Genomic DNA, 17,608 nt, shown 5'->3' with positions numbered 1-17,608 from the left:
TTCAACTTAAACAAAAAATTCAAGTGAAGAATCTTATATTGATATAATTTTCAGGACTAAAAGTTCTTAGAAAAAAATACATTTCAGCATGACAACAATAAAAAGTTAAAATATCTAGAGAGATTATCTCAACATTGATAATTTAGAATGGATTAGTAGTGAATCTTAGATTTAGCTTCATCATTATTGGATTAAAAATAAAGATGGCAAAGTAATGGGGTCTTTGGTAAGACATTAATTATAAGCACTCCACTATAAAGAAAAAGACTTTTCATGAGAGATCCCTATAGAAAATGGGGATTACTAATAGCTACTCAAGTGTTAGGATGGCTGCCTGGTCTTGCGGTTTGCGCGCTGAACTGTCGTTCGGATTTATCAATGGTTCAAACCCTGCCCGCTCCCATCCCCCGTCGTCCTGCGGGAGGTTTGGACTAGGAAGTAAACTATCTTCAACTTTGAAGGAACATCTGAAACATGTAAAACATTTTACAAACAGGTCTGTACCTCTAGTTGGTCTTCTTCATCCAGCCACATGCCCCATTCATTCCTCCAGTTCAAAACAGTATTAAGTGGGCTGACTACAAGGCAAGTCTTGTGTTTCAAGATTTTCTGATGGGACAATATGGTATGAACAAACGCTATGACCTGCATGTGGACAAAGAAAACAAATCATTAGTATTTCAACATTGTTTAGTCAAGTGAGTACCAGTCAATAAAATATGAGCTGTAAAACTGTAGATGACTTACAGAAAGTGTTTTACCCAGACCCATACAGTGGGCAAGAATACAACCAGCACCTTGCTCTTTCTTGGACCTTTTCACACTCTCATAGAGACAATCCCACAAGAACTGTACAGCTAGAGAGACAAAGAATGTGGTTACAGATAGGTCCCACTAACTACAACTAGAAAATTCCACATAAAGTTTATACCAATGACTTGTATAACAAGAGATTAGAGACATGTTTAATACATTGCATATAATACAACTGACTCCACTTTAAATAACAAAACACAGAAAACTGTTGAACATAATGTTTAAATAGTGATTTAAAAAATTCTAAGATGAAAAAAAAACAAAAAATTAAATTTAGCAAAGTTATTTTCCTGTCCATTTTTTTAAGTACATCTTTTTGTGGAATTTAATTTTTGTTTAATGGCTACACTACTTTGCACTGCTGCAGGCTGAACTCAAATATTTTGTTGAAATAAAAACATCTTATTTAGATTGTATCTTATCTTATTTAATACAGATGTTACTTTAAAAAAAAGATGATTACATCCTACGCATCATGCATATTAACCAATGACTTAAATTCTGCCAAGTCACTGGTTTTCCTGGCTAGCTCAGGCAACCCATTCCATGCTCTAATAGCACTATGGGATGATGGAATGTGCCTTTATCTTTGTGTCTGAGTATTTTATTAAATTTTGTTTTTGTATTTGAAGATTATGGTTCAGTGTTTTATGTATAATTGCTACTTTATTTTTGAGTCTTCTGTCCTAAAGGCTTTCTAAATTTAGTGATTTTACTAAAGGTGTTACTCTAGTCAAATGTGAATATTCGTTTGTTATGAATTTCATTGCTCTATTTTGTGTCTGTTCCAGTTTCTTAATGTTTTCTTGAGTTGAGGGGTCCCAAACAGAGAATGCATACTCTACTATTGGCCTAACCAAGGGTTAAATAACATTTTAGTTTTATGTTCTTATTTGATTAATGGAAATTTCTTTTAATAAACCCTTATGCTTTGTTTGATTTTTTGATAGCTTCATTTTCTTAGACTTCATGTATGACCATAGGTTTTTGTTGTTATCTTTAGATATTACATTGTTTATGTATTCACTCGGCAGCTGTCTGCTTACTTTTTGGGTTAGGTGTTTAATTTTTATGTACTTTGTATAAACTCTTTCTGCCTTAGTTTCTTTAAATTGTATAGAGCCTGCATATCTGGATCATGCTTGAGTTTGCGTCTTGGTCAGAGGAAATGTAATGAGATGTGCTCACCTTCAACTTGATGAGGTTTCAGTTTGCGGACCAACTTTAGATTGACTTGAACCACTGGCTCATCGCCCTCCTCTTTCCCAGACTCCAGCACTAGCTTAGTTGTTATGGGGCAGTTCATAGGGTTGTTTTCATCTGTGATGGTCTCAATGTTGAACTAGGAAACACAAGCAACGTACAACTAGAGATAAGCAACGTACAACTAGAGATAACAAGCTACAAAACCAGCAACACACATCTCAAACCTTAAACAATAAGGAAAGCACAGCTTGTGAGCAGAAGTGATCCTTACCTCCCTTTGTTTAGCAGCAATTCGTTTCCTTCTCTTTTCTTCTGCTTTAGCAGCAGCTTTGGTCGAGTCTTCCAGTTTTTTATTGGACATGACCTTTCGAATTTGTTTTCTTTTCCCTGCTGATTTACTGTTGTTAGGATCATCCTGAAGTAGATTGAAATAATCTGTTACAATCATAGTGTTGATCGCTATGGCTAACATGGTCAGTTTGTTTGAAAATACAAACTGGAGTTTGGGAGTACAAATAGGAAGTGTTCCATTCCAAGCTAAGGAAAGTGGACAGGTTCAAAGATGCAGTTGGTAGAATCAAGGACATACATTAGGACAGATTTCTTAGTGGGCTAGCAATAGTAAGGATGACAGTCAGACTAGATTATTGAAATATGAAACTATTTTCTGTGTAACTTTATCATTATAAGGAGACTATAATCCTCAGAGACAAAAAGGTTTTGATAAACAATCAACTTAATTCAGTGAAATGTATATTGCATAAAAGTTGAGAGTTCTAACATATCCAACACAGGCTTTAGTACATTGAATTTGTTTTTAAAAAGGAATACGAAAGTAAAAAAAAAATTGCTTACATCATCTTCATCCTCTTCTTCTTTATTCTCCTCTGAGGAATCACTCATTTTCTTAATCCTTTTTCTTTTGCCCTTTTTCTGCTTGCCACCTTCTTCCTCCTCCTCTTCCTCCTCATCACTTCCTTTCTTTCCTTTACCTTTCTTCTTCTTCTTCCCTTTCTTTCCTTTTTTCTTTTTCTTTGAGTCGCTGTCATCATCATCATCCTCCTCTTCATCCTTATCATCTTCATCCTCATCACTGGCATCTGATGGAATGCTCGAGTCAGAAGAATCATCATCTTCTTTTTTTTGCTTTCTGCAGCAGAAAATTATTTTTTTTAAATTCAATCTAACAGGAGTTTTAACATTTTTCATGTCACAACTGATGCAAAGAAAGGAAACTTATCATTGTATTATAAATATAATAGATACTTTTTTTTTATAACAGATAATAATGACCTTCACACCAGCTATTATATAACACTAAGAGATTTCAACTGCTAGGCAGTTATTCTGTAATACTTTATTACAAAGGAGACATGGTGGCTAAGTGATAAAGCACTTGTCTGCCGAAGTGGGTTCCCAGGTTTGAATCCTGATGAAGACTGGGTTTTTTAATATCAGGATCTTTGAGCGCCTCTTGAGTCCACCCAGTTCTAATGGGTACCTGACATTTAAGTCGGGAAAAGGTAAAGGCGGCAGGAAAAGGTAAAGGCGGTTGTTCGCTGAGCTGGCCATATGACACCCTCATTAACCGTTGGCAACAAAAACAGATGACCTTTACACCATCTGCCAGAAAGGGGAACTTTTATTACAATTTTAGCATTTGGGAAAATTTACTTGTTTTAAAAAGATCATGTGACCAGCATAATTACCAACTGATATTTTTTTTTCTCAAAAACAGAATGGTTGAATGTATCCAAACCTTCATTACATTTGCCACTTAATCTTTTTATGTCCAATTTCTAGTGAAGTATGGGAGCCTTGATTCAGCCACTAAGATGTTAATAATCTAATTAACGTCTAATAGAATGGGTCTAACCAATGCTTGTGAAGTTAATGACTCACTTCTTTGTTTTATCTTTATCCGAGTCACTCTCCGACAGTTTGGAATCCAAGAGTTTACTGTGGATCTTTTTCTTCTTCTTCTTAAGTATGACATCCTCACTGTCATCACTGTCTTCACTGTCATCACTCTTAGCACCCTCTTTCTCTGAGTTAGATTTCTTTATGTCGTCATCAGTTTTCTTGGGAGTCTCAGAATCTATAACCAAACCAATAGATCTCATATTACAATCTGTCAAAAAGGCATGATGAATTTTAAAAAAATATTTCAGAAATGTTTAAGTCACATTAACTGTTGCAGATATGAACAAACTTTTTGGTTTTATAATTAATTTATAAAAAAATATATAACAAGCGAGGTATTTGCTAGCACTATGAGCCATTTATTACAAAAATATGATTTCACTTAAAGCAGTCTTGGAGAAACTGTATGTGTTTGGCAATGATTAACTTCAACTTGTAAGGTGTCAAGAACATTGTCAGCTTCTTTCTAGTTCATTAAATTCTGACAATTTAACTCTTTGTGACACAAAACAAGCCTTCAGCTGGAAGCACCAAGGAAAGAGGGAACAGCCGAGGAATACATGTAAAGATTTGGAAGCAGATGGGAAAGATGTGGGGACAGTTGGAGAGACTTGCCCAGAACTAAGACGCCTGAAGGAAGCTGGACAGTGGTCTTTACCCCAGACAGAGATGAGTCTCGATATTTGTAGTCAACTTTTAATCCCAAACACACCCATTGTTAATGTAAATCAGTAGCCTACTAATCATTGAACTATAAATGCTTCAAAATAGGATGGCTGCCTGGTCGTGCGGTTTGCGCGCTGGACTGTCGTTCGGATTTATCGATGGTCGAGGGTTCAAATCCTGCCCGCTCCCATCCCCCGTCGTCCTGCTGGAGGTTTGGATTAGGAAGTAAACTATCTTCAACTCTGAAGGAACATCCGAAACATGTAAAACATTTTACAAACAAACATTTTACAATAGACTAATATATTAGTGAAAAGTTATGTTTTAGTTTTGTAGTTAGTCTGAATATAAAATAAGATAATTTACTAACAAATTTCTGACAGGAATTATTTTTTTTAGAATTCAATACATGGAATACATGTATTGTCATTTACAGGTATAATAGTATTCTTTTATTACTCTTTTAAACTTAGAAAAAAAAAAAAAGACTATCTAAGAAGATTGTATGATCAGGAAGTTCTAGTGAAGTGAGTTTAGATGAGTTGGCGACAACTACTTCATTACAGTCACAACTAAACCATTTGTTAGGAACAAGTCATTGGAAATAGTTGTATGTATTAAAGTACCCATGCTTTCATCACTGGAGGATTTCTCTTGCTCACTGTTGTCTTCATCCTCCATGTCTTCTAACAATCCAGTTTTGGCCATTTCATTTTCTTTATCAACAGCAGTATCCTCCTGAACAAAGAAAAAAAAAAAGTACATCTCTCACTATGAAAACAGTTCCCAATTGGATAGATACTCAGTAGGGCTATGGATAAGAAAAATATCTTAGTGCCTGCCCAAAAACAAGCCTATTTAGTGTAACCAAATGTCAGAGAGTGACTTGAGCATCGTATTAAAATCCTCTTAACATACATTCTAGCTGTCACATATTTTATTTTATCAATTAGACTTTTTGTAACATTTCAGGGTAGGAATAGTCTCTATAGTAACACACTGAAGAAGCACAGTGTTGATAACAATTGAAATAAGAGTTTTATATTTTCAAACTCAATCCAAGGAAAATATACTCTAGGGGATCAAAAAAAATTCACATAAAACCTAGATCTCTATACACATCATTCAGATGGTAGAATAACTTGACAAACAAATACTTCAATAAATCACAGATCAAGAATAATTGCTGATCAAAGGACCCTAACCATAACCCTGATTCTTTGAATTAATTTCCTTTTTATAGCCCCCCACCCCCAAAAGACTTCATGCACTCTTTTGGCAATACCTCATTGCAAGTAATGCACACTGGCTGCAGATGAGTGTTATTTTTAAGGTAATTAAACATGCCATTTGGTACAGCATTCTTTATTTTCTTCAGTGATGTTTTTAAAAATGTTTTTATCACTGGAAAATTTGCTGTTCTGTGAGTCTCATACATATTTTAGCCTTTTCTTATTGATGACTGTCCATCTTCAAGAGACTGAACAAAGTAAAACTGCACACAGCCATAAATCAGACTGAACAAGTGACTACTGGTGTGATAAGTCAAGCTGGCAAGTGACTAGATCTAGTATTAGGTAAACTCTCAATTATCCTGTCTCTAACTAGGGGTGATCATTTAAAACAGAAGTTAATGTAGAGTTACTTTTTTAAATTGTGTACATACACGCATTCTCAAGAGATAAATCTCGATGGAAAGTATAAAAAAAAGGAGAAAAAAAAAAGAAGAAAAGATGGAGAAAGTGATAATAGAAAATAAGGACCCACACTAGTACCACTAGACGTGACCACCATTTGCATTCAATGTGTAACACATTTGCCCACTGCCACAGCAGGTCTGGGTTAGGACATTATAATATAAACATCTGAAACACATCAAACAAACAAGCAACTCACCGTAGCATTTTCCGGTTCTACAAAAAAAGTCACAGTGGGACCATCATCGTCATCATCATCACTGTCATGGTCACTTACTTTCTTGTCCTCACCATCGGAGGACAAATCATCATAGTCATTGGCTTTCTTAGAGCTCTTTGGTCCTGCAAAAAACAGTTTGGAATAAACACTGGACTCAACAATGAACTTAACAATGGAGTGAAACAGCAAAGTCAAGCAAAGAAATGGTGTCCCAGTCATCATAAGAAAAATGTCTTAGATATTTTGGGGAAGGTGTCTCAAGCATTGCAGACTTAAATAGCTAAAATATTTTTAAATATTTCTTACAGAATTTAACTTTCTTTCAACAGATACAGATAATAACATATCTATAATATATCCATATGACCAATCCATGGCCTGAGCAAAAACATAGGTGCTTTGTTATGATTCAATTTTAACTGAAGTTCTGGTGAAAAACTCAAGTTTGTATGTGGTGCACTAGTAACAAATAGGTTAAATCATGTAGACAAGAGTTGAAAATTTTTTTTTTAATACATTTAACAAGTAACATAAAAAAAAAGTTTTTTTTAAATAAAAAATAGACCATTCCTCCTTTAGGAAGCTAATGACTTTTTATGGGAGCAAATATTTCTATCTTAATATGGCAACATTCAAAGATTTCAGTTTGGTGATTGATCCAGACTTATAAGACATTGCATAAAATATTTTCCCTGTGTGGTCAATTGGGTAATAATTCTTTTCTCAACCATATACGTAAACTATTAAATTTCTAAGAAAATTGTTATAGCCCTTTTGGAGAACCATGACCATCAGCCCACCCAGATTTTAGTTTTTTTTACCAGATGAAGCATTTTCAAGCTAAGAAGAGAAATTGAAAAAGAGGTGACAATAAGTGAGATTAAAGATGAAGAAGAATTAAGGTGAATTAAAAAAAAAATGTATTTTAAACATAGCTGAAAGGGGAAGAACACACATTTTAAAAAAGTTAATAGTTTATTCAAAAAAAAAACAAAAAAAAAAAAAAAACTGCAATACAAAACTCCTGACCTGGTTTTGACAATCTCGGATTTTTTTTCTCTGGCTCAGCTTTCTCTGTTTCTTCTGCTTCCTCTACCTCTTTGACTTTTCTTTTTCTAATGGTGGGCAGTTTAGACAATTGGTCAATTTTTTTGTCTATCTCATCCACTTTGTCTGCATTCCCATTCACCTGTGTTTTATCTGGACTGCTAGTTTCAGGTGCTTTATCTTCCACTTTGGTGGAGATCTTCAGTTTTAATCCAATGGACTTAGACTCCATCACTTTTTCTGTAGATGGAAATGTTACAGGGTTAGTTTTAACACAAGAATACAAGGCTTTGATAAGGAACTACATTTGGTCCAACAAAACACACTATGAGCAAGAGACACTTGTGTCATTTTGAGCTATCCATTTGATACTAATGATAGAGCTACCTGATTTGATACTGAGATAGTTACCTGTTGGATAATGATAGAGCTAGTTGTTTCATATACTACTGATAGAGCTCATAGTTTGATAAAAAGCTACCTGTTTGATACTAATGATAGAGCTAGTTGTTTCATATCATACTACTGATAGAGCTCATAGTTTGATAAAAAGCTACCTGTTTGATACTAATGATAGAGCTAGTTGTTTCATATCATACTGATAGAGCTCATAGTTTGATAAAAAGCTACCTGTTTGATACTAATGATAGAGCTAGTTGTTTCATATACTACTGATAGAGCTCATAGTTTGATAAAAAGCTACCTGTTTGATACTAATGATAGAGCTAGTTGTTTCATATCATACTGATAGAGCTCATAGTTTGATAAAAAGCTACCTGTTTGATACTAATGATAGAGCTAGTTGTTTCATATACTACTGATAGAGCTCATAGTTTGATAAAAAGCTACCTGTTTGATACTAATGATAGAGCTAGTTGTTTCATATCATACTACTGATAGAGCTCATAGTTTGATAAAAAGCTACCTGTTTGATACTAATGATAAAGCTACTTGTTGGATAATGATAGAGCTTGTTGTTTCATATCATACTACTGATAGAGCTCATAGTTTGATAAAAAGCTACCTGTTTCATACTACTGATAGAGCTACCTGTTTGATACTAATAATACTAATACTTATAACAGTTTTAAACAAACAAAAAGTAGCAAGCACTATGACTAACATTCCAATTAAATGCTCAGAGATTACAAAACTGTAAATAATTAGTCCATTCAAAAACATTTAATCAAATTTTTTTTCAATGAACTGCAAATATATCTAGCTTTAGTTCATTTATTTTTTTGAGGCGGGAGGGAGAGAGACCCCCAAATGTGTAAGCTCTTTTATTTCTAATCCTGTTCTTAGGGGTAAATGTGTCTTGATAACTTAACTAGTTTCCTAATACAACTTAAACATATAACAAGAGTATTTTATAAATAACCAGCACAGCAAGGGAGGACACTCATATACAGTGTTGAATGTCACAAGGTATAATTAGAAGATGTCGGAAAGTTGTACAAACCGTACTGTCAGTCAGAATGTAGATATACACACTCATACTTGTGGGCAAGTTAGATTTACATTTTTATAATCTCTTGAGATCCAAATTGTGTCTCCCACCCAGCAATAGTTTTAGGTACTCACTAGGGTTGGCCTGTGTTGGCTCATCGTCCTCTGATAGGTACAACAAATCTGAATCAGAATCACGTTCCTCTTCAGCCTCTGGACTTCTCTTGCCTTCTTTCTTGTCAGCTTCTTTCTTCTTCTTTTTCTCTTTTTCTACGCTGGAAGCGGAAGTCTTGGTTTTTGTTGTAGTCTTAACTATATCTTGCGAATCTGAACTGGCAGTCTCATTGTCCTTGATCTTTTTATCCATCTTTCTAACAACTTTTTCCTTTCTAGGGGCACTTTTGTCATCAGCACATTTCTCATTGATCAAGGGGCTTTTCTCTTCTGAGCAAGGCAGAACAGCTTCATCTGTGTTTTTTAAACTGGAATCATTAGTTTGATCAAGGGATGAAGTTATTTGGTCTTCCACTTCAGAATTGTCTATAAACTCCACACTTGTGTCATTTATTTCCATGCTATCCTCTGAATCAGAGATTTCTTTCAGGAGGTCATTTTTAGCAGCTAAGTTTTCATCTAAGGGGGCCTGGTCAGTTTTAGTCTTGTCAATAGATAACTTCTCTGAGTTTTTTTCTGACTCTTTTTGTTTGGAATGTGTGACCTTGGCTTTTGTGCTTTTGTCTTCTCTTTCCTTTTCGTGGCTCACTTCTGAAGCCACTTCTTTGTCAGATATTTCTTTAGGATCACTAGTCTTTGAACAGGATTTTGTATCTTTAGTAGACATTTCGCTGACATTTATATTTAATGGCAACTGGTCAACAGATGCTTTTTTGCTTTCTGAATTCACTTCTTTACTATGCTTCTTCAGCTTCTGGTCTTCAACATTGCTCTTGTTGGGACTTTGGATGTTTGCTTTAGCCACGCTTTCATTCTTTTTGCTGGAGCTGACTGTTTTGTGCTCATCCACAGACTTTGAGGTAGACTGTTGTTTAGAGACTAAGGTGGAAACATCTGAAACAGGTCTCTTTGATGCTGAGGCAGTGACACTAAGGTTTCCACTGGCTGTAAAAGGTTCTTGGACTTTCTCTGGAGTATCCGAAAGAATAGACACTAATGACTTGACGTAAGTTTGAAGACCCATATCAAAGGCCTTTGCACATCGGCGTTTCTTTTCTTTCAGATCCATAGCATTACTAAATGAAAACTGAAACTTGGGTGAAGCGTCATCTGCCTTGTATGGACTAGTGGAATGAAACTGGGACCGCAACCCTTTCAACATGCCCCTAAAGGTGTTGGTCGCGGTAGAAACTTTGTCCATAACTACATCAATGTGATCAAAATTTATAGTAAAATCTTTCAAAGTGACTATGTCTCCCTGCAGCGAGCTTATTTTATCATTAGCTGCTTTCTGACTTGCTGCACTCCCATTTTTAGCCACACTGGCAGGTGGTACAGATTTTGAGATGGGCTTCTTGGAGCCAAGAGAATTTTCAGATCTACCTGTACCATTCGCTGCTGCGGCTGCTGATGTGGAAGATGCTTTGGCCTTGTCCCTTGCTTGTAAAGCTTTCAAAGTGTCCCTTATCTTTCTATACTTCTCCCTAAGGCCCTGAAGTGGAGCTTTGTCACACACGTAGCACTTCCAGTTGCTTTGGCTGTCTAGAGAAACAATGGACATTATTAGAACATCTCATTAAGGAATGCTTCTTTAACAATACCAGCTTATAGAATACAATAAAGACTAGGACTGCTATAAATGATCCTAACTGGATATAATTACACAACATTTTTAAGTATCACAGTGTAAATGTTTAGTAACTAATTGAGGTGGCCAAGCATTTGGTTCTGGTTCAAATTATGCAATGGTTAATTTATATTTTACTCTGTTTTAAGGATGTTCTTAAGATACAATACTGTCTGACAATTATTTGGAGTCTGACGAAAGGTTCTTAGAAACCCAGTACAAAAATTGATGAACTGAAACGATTTGGAACCCTTTACATGAACGTTTATTTACTCCAAACATTTGTTTTAAAACCTAGGTCACAGTAATCAATTATGACCTTTTTATAATATAAAAATTTCACTTATAATTTTTACAATGAAAAATCAAAATTTTTGTATATGCTTAATAATTATCTGTTAGTTTGGATTCATTTTTTTTAAAAGTTGAAGCACCAAATAAATAATTTTAAGAATGACTAGACAAGTCTATTTTATGCTTCAATAAAGAAATTGACCCTATTAACACTCAGTAGCTTGATTAGTTTTCTACTCACTGATGTTAGTAAATTCTGATCTGTTGAAGTTTCTCATGACGCAGGCCCTGCAGAAAGCACTGCTACACTGGTCACAAACCACCAGCCTGCCCCCTTCACCACACCACCTGCACTGCTCATCTGTGCCATCTTTGTCCTTGGCTATCTCACCACTGGACAAAAACTTCTCACATTTCTGAGAACAAGTAAAAAAATAATTTTAAAATTCTGAAAGAATCAAAGATTTGAAGCTTTGAGCCCTAGGAAGTAAAATAGAGTAAAACACAACTTGATGTTTTGAGAGCTTTTAAAAAAAATAATGTATAGTCACAAAAACAGGCTAACTTTACATACTTAGCTAGACTAACTATTGAGAGGAAAAACAACTCACTTTACAAATCACTACTTTTAATTCCGGATGCTTTTGAAGGGCACTGCTTTTATATGGGTTCAGTTGACGACCACATGCGGTGCAGCTGACATTATCCAGTATTGATGTGTCAATTCGTACTGGTGCTGTGGAGATATCAATTTATTTTCCACTATTGAAACAAACAAGACACACAAACATTTCAAAATAAATGACTTTTTATAGAAGCTGTTGAACACAGACACTACTGTAGACAGCAGTCAAGTCAACCTTGTACAAAAAATATCTGTTCATGATTGGTGATTGGCCCTTAAAAGTTCTTCCTTAACTCTATCATAAATATGTATTTCCTCACAAAAAAATTGGACTTTTCCAGGACAAACCAAAATTTGCAAGAGGGAAGAGTTATTAAAACTGTCACAACTTTTAAAAATTTTTTCTAAATAATCTAAAATATTTTGACTTTTAGATCAAAATTGATAGATAAATAAATCTGATTAAAGATGAGCAACTGCACTAATACAATGTATGTATTTTTTCGTAAAAAAAGACCTAAAAAAATCTACTGCTACAAAATAAAATGTTAAGATCCAGTATCAAATGTACGACCAAAAAGAACAATCACTCTTACATAAGGAAAATAACAAAGGAAGAGAGAAATAAAAATTTAAACTGAAACAAATACCACCAACCAAGTTACTCCCTGAAAGAAACGCCACACTGAAAGTTAAATTAACAATAATATTTGTTACTAAATATCTTCTAATGCTCGTCTATTATTACTATAGCATACTTTTGTTATTTTGTGACAAAAAAATTTTCTAGCTTCAACAGTTTTTTCTTAGACACTGGTATATTATGAAATAATACATTTTCTAAGGTGTATGTATTTAGTCCATATGTATAACTACATATTTGTGGATAACATACTAATAGGTTATTTCAGAGATTCATGAATATATTACAAGTTCAAATATACTTACGCTCTTTTTTCTTTTTGGATGGAGTGTCTTCAACAGCTTGTGGCTGGACAACTATGGTGCCTGGACAATAAAGATATTAAAAGCAATGAGGTCATCAAAGTATAGTTTACTTAGGTTAAACCATTCGATAATTCAAGTCACTTAAAGTATGCCACCACAAGTTTCCCACTCCATTATACCACTAAGTAATAAAACTGTTTTATTTGATATGAAGTTACACTGTAGTGTAGAGTATTTCTAATTTCACAAATCAAGACTGGATTAAGCTAACGTGTAAAATTCTACAAAATCAATAAAAAAATTTAAACTGATCAACAGACAAAATCCTACATAAATGAATGACTATAATTTAATACAGACCTTCTGGTAGATCATCGGGTATACTGTTATCTACTGGCATTTGCTGCTCTTCACTCAGTGGGATCTCAACCTCATTGTTAACTTCCGGGACTTCCTCATCCTCACTTTCTACGGTTTTGGAACTTTTGCCTTTAACCTGTAGATGAATCCTTCCAGGAACTTCAGGCTTCCTATCCATTAAAAAAAAGTGTTGTTTTTTTTAATATAAATGTTTCTGGTTTCTTTCAGTATAAAAGTGAAATACACCAATTGAGCGAATAAAAAAACTATATTTACAGAACACCTTGATTTATAATGTGATATTTAGTAATGGGCTGTCCATGTCCTACAGAAAATGTAAATAGTTAATTTCAGTTTGTGAAATAAGGAACAGCACTGTCTAACTTAATATTGTTAGCTTAGTGACAAATTGTTTGGAATTAAAAGACTTTTTCACTTAACTAATCACAAAGCACTTTTCATTTGTCTTACATTTCAATGAAGCTAAAGTACGAGGTGCAATTATTATCAGAAGGCAGTAGGGCCCAAGATATGTACTGCATGGAACCAACCAATAGAAATCTAACTGTATTTGAAGAGATAGCAAGTACTCAAGTACATGTCTTACATACATTAAAAAGAAAAAAAAATGTCCATCTATTTTACAAGAAAGGTTTGCTATCTGAAGGCAATGACACAACAGAATGTAATTAAATTTGCTAAATTAATCATAATATGAAGAATGACTAAAGGCAAAGTTTAACAAAGTCAATTTATTTGATATTTCAGTTTGAAGACAAGAGTCTACAAATAAACAGATACATTGAAAGGAACTCTGTTTTATTTGCATCACCAAGATCTAGATCTAGCAATTATTTTAAATCTTTACACGACAGCGAGCAAACAAAAGTATAACTCGTGGTAGATCTAATAAGACTAGTCCATATCCATGCATTGATGCACTGATCTATATGATAAGCAAAAACAAATTGAATTTTTTTTCTTTTTTTTTTTTGCCGTTGCATATTTTTAGATGATAAACTGTAGCTGCAAATACTTTGTCTACTTGCGTACAAAATATACAAGATACGTACTTGAAGGCATCTCTAACCAATATGATAATTAAAGAGGGTGTAATGTGACTTACAAGATGATTAGAGCTTATAATTTACCCATCAGTTGTCAAGTGTTCATTAAAGAGCTATAGTACCTAGGGATTTCTGTAAGTCCCAAACAAAAAATTCTCGACTTCTTTGCTAATAAAACCGAACATACAAGATACGTCTCGACTTCTTTGCTAATAAAACCGAACATACAAGATACGTACTTGAAGGCATCTCTAACCAATATGATAATTAAAGAGGGTGTAATGTGACTTACAAGATGATTAGAGCTTATAATTTACCCATCAGTTGTCAAGTGTTCATTAAAGAGCTATAGTACCTAGGGATTTCTGTAAGTCCCAAACAAAAAATTCTCGACTTCTTTGCTAATAAAACCGAACGGCTTAACCACTTTGCCCCCCACTCCCTATTTTTACACATTCAGTTAAATATTTTAATGTGGTTGTGGCAAAGGTACATACCTGCGGGATGATCCACTTCGTGACTTCATTGAGTCATTAACATCAGGGGCAAGCAGTCAGCAGTTGAATGGCATCAGGTGCAAACATTGTGTTAATACCAGATGAAAAGAAATTATAAAATTGTTAAAACATAAAATCATATTTTAGATAGAAGCAGAAGTTATTGAAGCTTACAATTATTTTCTAATCTTGTAAAATGAATTAATATACATTACATTTTAAACAGAACTAAAACATAGCTAAAAAAAAGGGGGGGGGGGTGGAACTGGTTAATAACCGCATATAACACACACAGACTTAAAATAGACTTCTTTTAACAATTTATAATTTAGGTTCAAGAACTAAGTAAATGTGACTAACACTTTAAATTATTTAAAACTTCTACTTACAGCCATAATGGTAAAATATCTTCAATTAAATTGATTCTTTTAGACAGCCATATTTACTCTGTAAAATATAAGGAAATATTACATCATAATAATAATTTTTTTAATATGTATGTTTATACAACATTGCCAAATCTTCTTAGGCATGGGGGCCATTTAAATCTATTACGCATGGTCACTGGCATCAAGTCCTTTAGAAATTAGCCAAATTGCTACTTCAATATGCATGTTGGACTGATATTTTCAAGGGGCCATTTAGTTCTGGATCACGGGTTAGATATGGGCTTAATTATTTTGATATTTTATACAATCCAATTGGGCCAGATGCTTATTCGGATTGAACCCTTTAAAAATTCTTTTCAACATACTGTAACACAGTAAAATATATATCTATATATTAGAAAAGCTTACAAAACACGTGTCTGTCTAGATTATGTAAAGTGTTAACCTTTGATGTTAATAAATAAGGCTTTAAACTAATAGATTAATTAAAAATAATTTTTAAAACATAGCTTTAGGAAAATGATATAGGCTATAATTAAAGCTAGATTTCAATCCTCTGCTAGACACTAATATGAAAGGCTGTGATTAGTTATCTAGTTACATGTACTCCACTCTAGTATGTTACTCAGCGATTACAAAAAGATGACAAAGTTTCAATTCCCAGATTTCTCTTTAAACATTAAATGTAATGTTGCAACCCTATTTGTGATGCAATAGGGTTAACTATGTGTGATCAGCTGACATATGTGACACAGGCCACTAATACAGTTTAGCGTGCCATATCGAAGGGCAAGAGACTGTACTGGCATGAACTTTGCACGTGAATAGGACCCGGGTTATGGTCATCTGATCATAAGCCTGTGTGGACCAGAGACACAGTGTGTGTAAGCAGTGCACTTCAAGACAGGACAGCGAGTAGACCGGGACTGTTAGTCTGCCATGAAGTCTGCCCTGGTCGAGTTCTCGAGTGAAACATTCGAGTCCAGGAAGAGACAGTAGATTTTAGTGTGGTGATATACAGTGTGACATTGTAGTAGTTTATTGTGTTGCCAATTGTGTCATATTGGCTGTTTTAATTGACCATTATGTTGCTAAAGCACCAGATTATTCTGAACTATTGTTGTCAAGTTCTTGATGTGTTAGATGTGCTGTGTTGTGTTTAGCAGTGTTTACAGAAGGCTTGATTTGGAGAGGATCGTAACAGTAATTTTACTTCCTAACATTTTTGTTTATTTGAATTTTATTTCCCTTCCCCATTCTAATGAAAATTTATAAAGCCTTTTTTTAGCTTGAGATAAACTTATGACTTATGATCAATGCTTGTCAAGATCTGTATCCTAGGTCAGATAAGTTTCTATGTTCCAAGAGTTTACATTACAGCTAAGACTTACCACCATCATCGGTAGCAAGAATCATAAAAAAGCCTAAAAAGGAAAGGACAAATACAAGACTCGAGGCCTAGCCTAGATTATAATAATATCATCTCTAGAGATATAGATTACTAGTACTATATATATAGAGTCTAGTAACATAGTTAACTATACTAGACTAGAATCTATTATTATCTATAGACTATAAAGTCGTATACATAGATTATATAGAAGATTTAGATAATTATACTATTATAGTAGATCTAGTTACTACTTACTTTTATTATAAATTATACTTACTTATTATAGTAATTATACTATAATTACTATAGTCAGTATAGTATAGTCTATAATTAGTATAATGACTATTACAGACTATATTATAACAATAACTAAGAACACTATATAATTTTATAACTTCAGATCTGACTAGTCTAGATCTTCTATTTTAAGTATTTAGATCTAGATCTTTAGATAATTATTCTAATAGTAATACTAATAGTAATAGCGTGGATGCAAGCAATAGATCTTTGCTATCTTCAGGACTGACAAGACAGGTAGACTCTATTTTCTGTCTTTAGCTATGACTAGACATAGACAAGACTGAGTCTCGTTGTACCACATCGTAAAAAAAAAAAAAGGTTTAAAAAAAAAAGCTTTAAAATGGACGTCTAGTCCTGGCTATTGTGATATTGATATTACGGAAATGAAGGATGGTCTAGCAATGCATTTAGATATCAACAATGACAGATTAGTGACTCGAGTGATAGCATGAACTTTAAATCTAGAAACTAGCTGCTCTTAATGATTTACATAACAGCATGCTTTTTATGTCCAAGGCCAAGTATACCAGCAGTGTCACTTCTCTTACCGCGCTCCTGAAAGATTCTATTTTTAGAAACGTGTCGGTCACAGTTAATCTTTCCGCGAAAATTAAGCACACTGATTTTAAATGTCAATTATCCTGTCTAGCAGGTCAAAATAATAAACAATATGTTCACCGGAGGTTACTCCATGCTTTCATTTCGCAAACTGTCAGATTACTGTCACGCTAAGTCAACGGATAAGCAAAAGGCATGCAACTCACTGATAACTAAAGGTTTCCCCACCACAAAATGTTGAACATGGCGTCACATAAAAATACATTGGTCACGTGATAGCCTCGTTTTGACGCATAATTAGCATAATTTATTTGCATCATTTGCATAAAATTAGCATAAATTTACATATTGA

At 34.0% G+C, this 17,608-nt stretch overlaps 1 protein-coding gene across 4 annotated transcripts in view; it reads right to left on the bottom strand.

Moving 5' to 3' along the window:
- Nucleotides 1-17,608, bottom strand: part of LOC106057324 (transcriptional regulator ATRX-like) — a 30,476-nt gene extending 12,868 nt beyond the window's left edge. Inside the window, exons 1-17 of one of the 4 annotated variants that reach the window (XM_013214482.2) lie at nucleotides 17,463-17,608; nucleotides 15,006-15,063; nucleotides 14,617-14,639; nucleotides 13,053-13,222; nucleotides 12,693-12,752; nucleotides 11,731-11,855; nucleotides 11,361-11,535; nucleotides 9,160-10,740; nucleotides 7,558-7,815; nucleotides 6,508-6,650; nucleotides 5,238-5,349; nucleotides 3,925-4,120; nucleotides 2,878-3,172; nucleotides 2,294-2,437; nucleotides 2,005-2,158; nucleotides 748-857; nucleotides 505-645 (exon numbers count right to left, since the gene is read on the bottom strand). In XM_013214482.2, coding sequence (XP_013069936.2) covers nucleotides 505-645; nucleotides 748-857; nucleotides 2,005-2,158; nucleotides 2,294-2,437; nucleotides 2,878-3,172; nucleotides 3,925-4,120; nucleotides 5,238-5,349; nucleotides 6,508-6,650; nucleotides 7,558-7,815; nucleotides 9,160-10,740; nucleotides 11,361-11,535; nucleotides 11,731-11,855; nucleotides 12,693-12,752; nucleotides 13,053-13,222; nucleotides 14,617-14,639; nucleotides 15,006-15,011 — 3,693 coding nt within the window. In that variant the 5' untranslated portion in view covers nucleotides 15,012-15,063; nucleotides 17,463-17,608. Of the gene's footprint in view, nucleotides 1-504; nucleotides 646-747; nucleotides 858-2,004; nucleotides 2,159-2,293; nucleotides 2,438-2,877; nucleotides 3,173-3,924; nucleotides 4,121-5,237; nucleotides 5,350-6,507; nucleotides 6,651-7,557; nucleotides 7,816-9,159; nucleotides 10,741-11,360; nucleotides 11,536-11,730; nucleotides 11,856-12,692; nucleotides 12,753-13,052; nucleotides 13,223-14,616; nucleotides 14,640-15,005; nucleotides 15,064-17,188; nucleotides 17,207-17,376; nucleotides 17,396-17,462 lie in introns of those variants that run through there. The other 3 variants (XM_056037659.1, XM_056037657.1, XM_056037658.1) reach the window with 3 other exon arrangements.

This window comes from Biomphalaria glabrata, chromosome 8 (genome assembly GCF_947242115.1).
Source record: "Biomphalaria glabrata chromosome 8, xgBioGlab47.1, whole genome shotgun sequence".
Taxonomy (NCBI): domain Eukaryota; kingdom Metazoa; phylum Mollusca; class Gastropoda; family Planorbidae; genus Biomphalaria; species Biomphalaria glabrata.
Note: the sequence above shows the minus strand (reverse complement) of the source record. Positions and strands in the feature narration are given on the sequence as shown.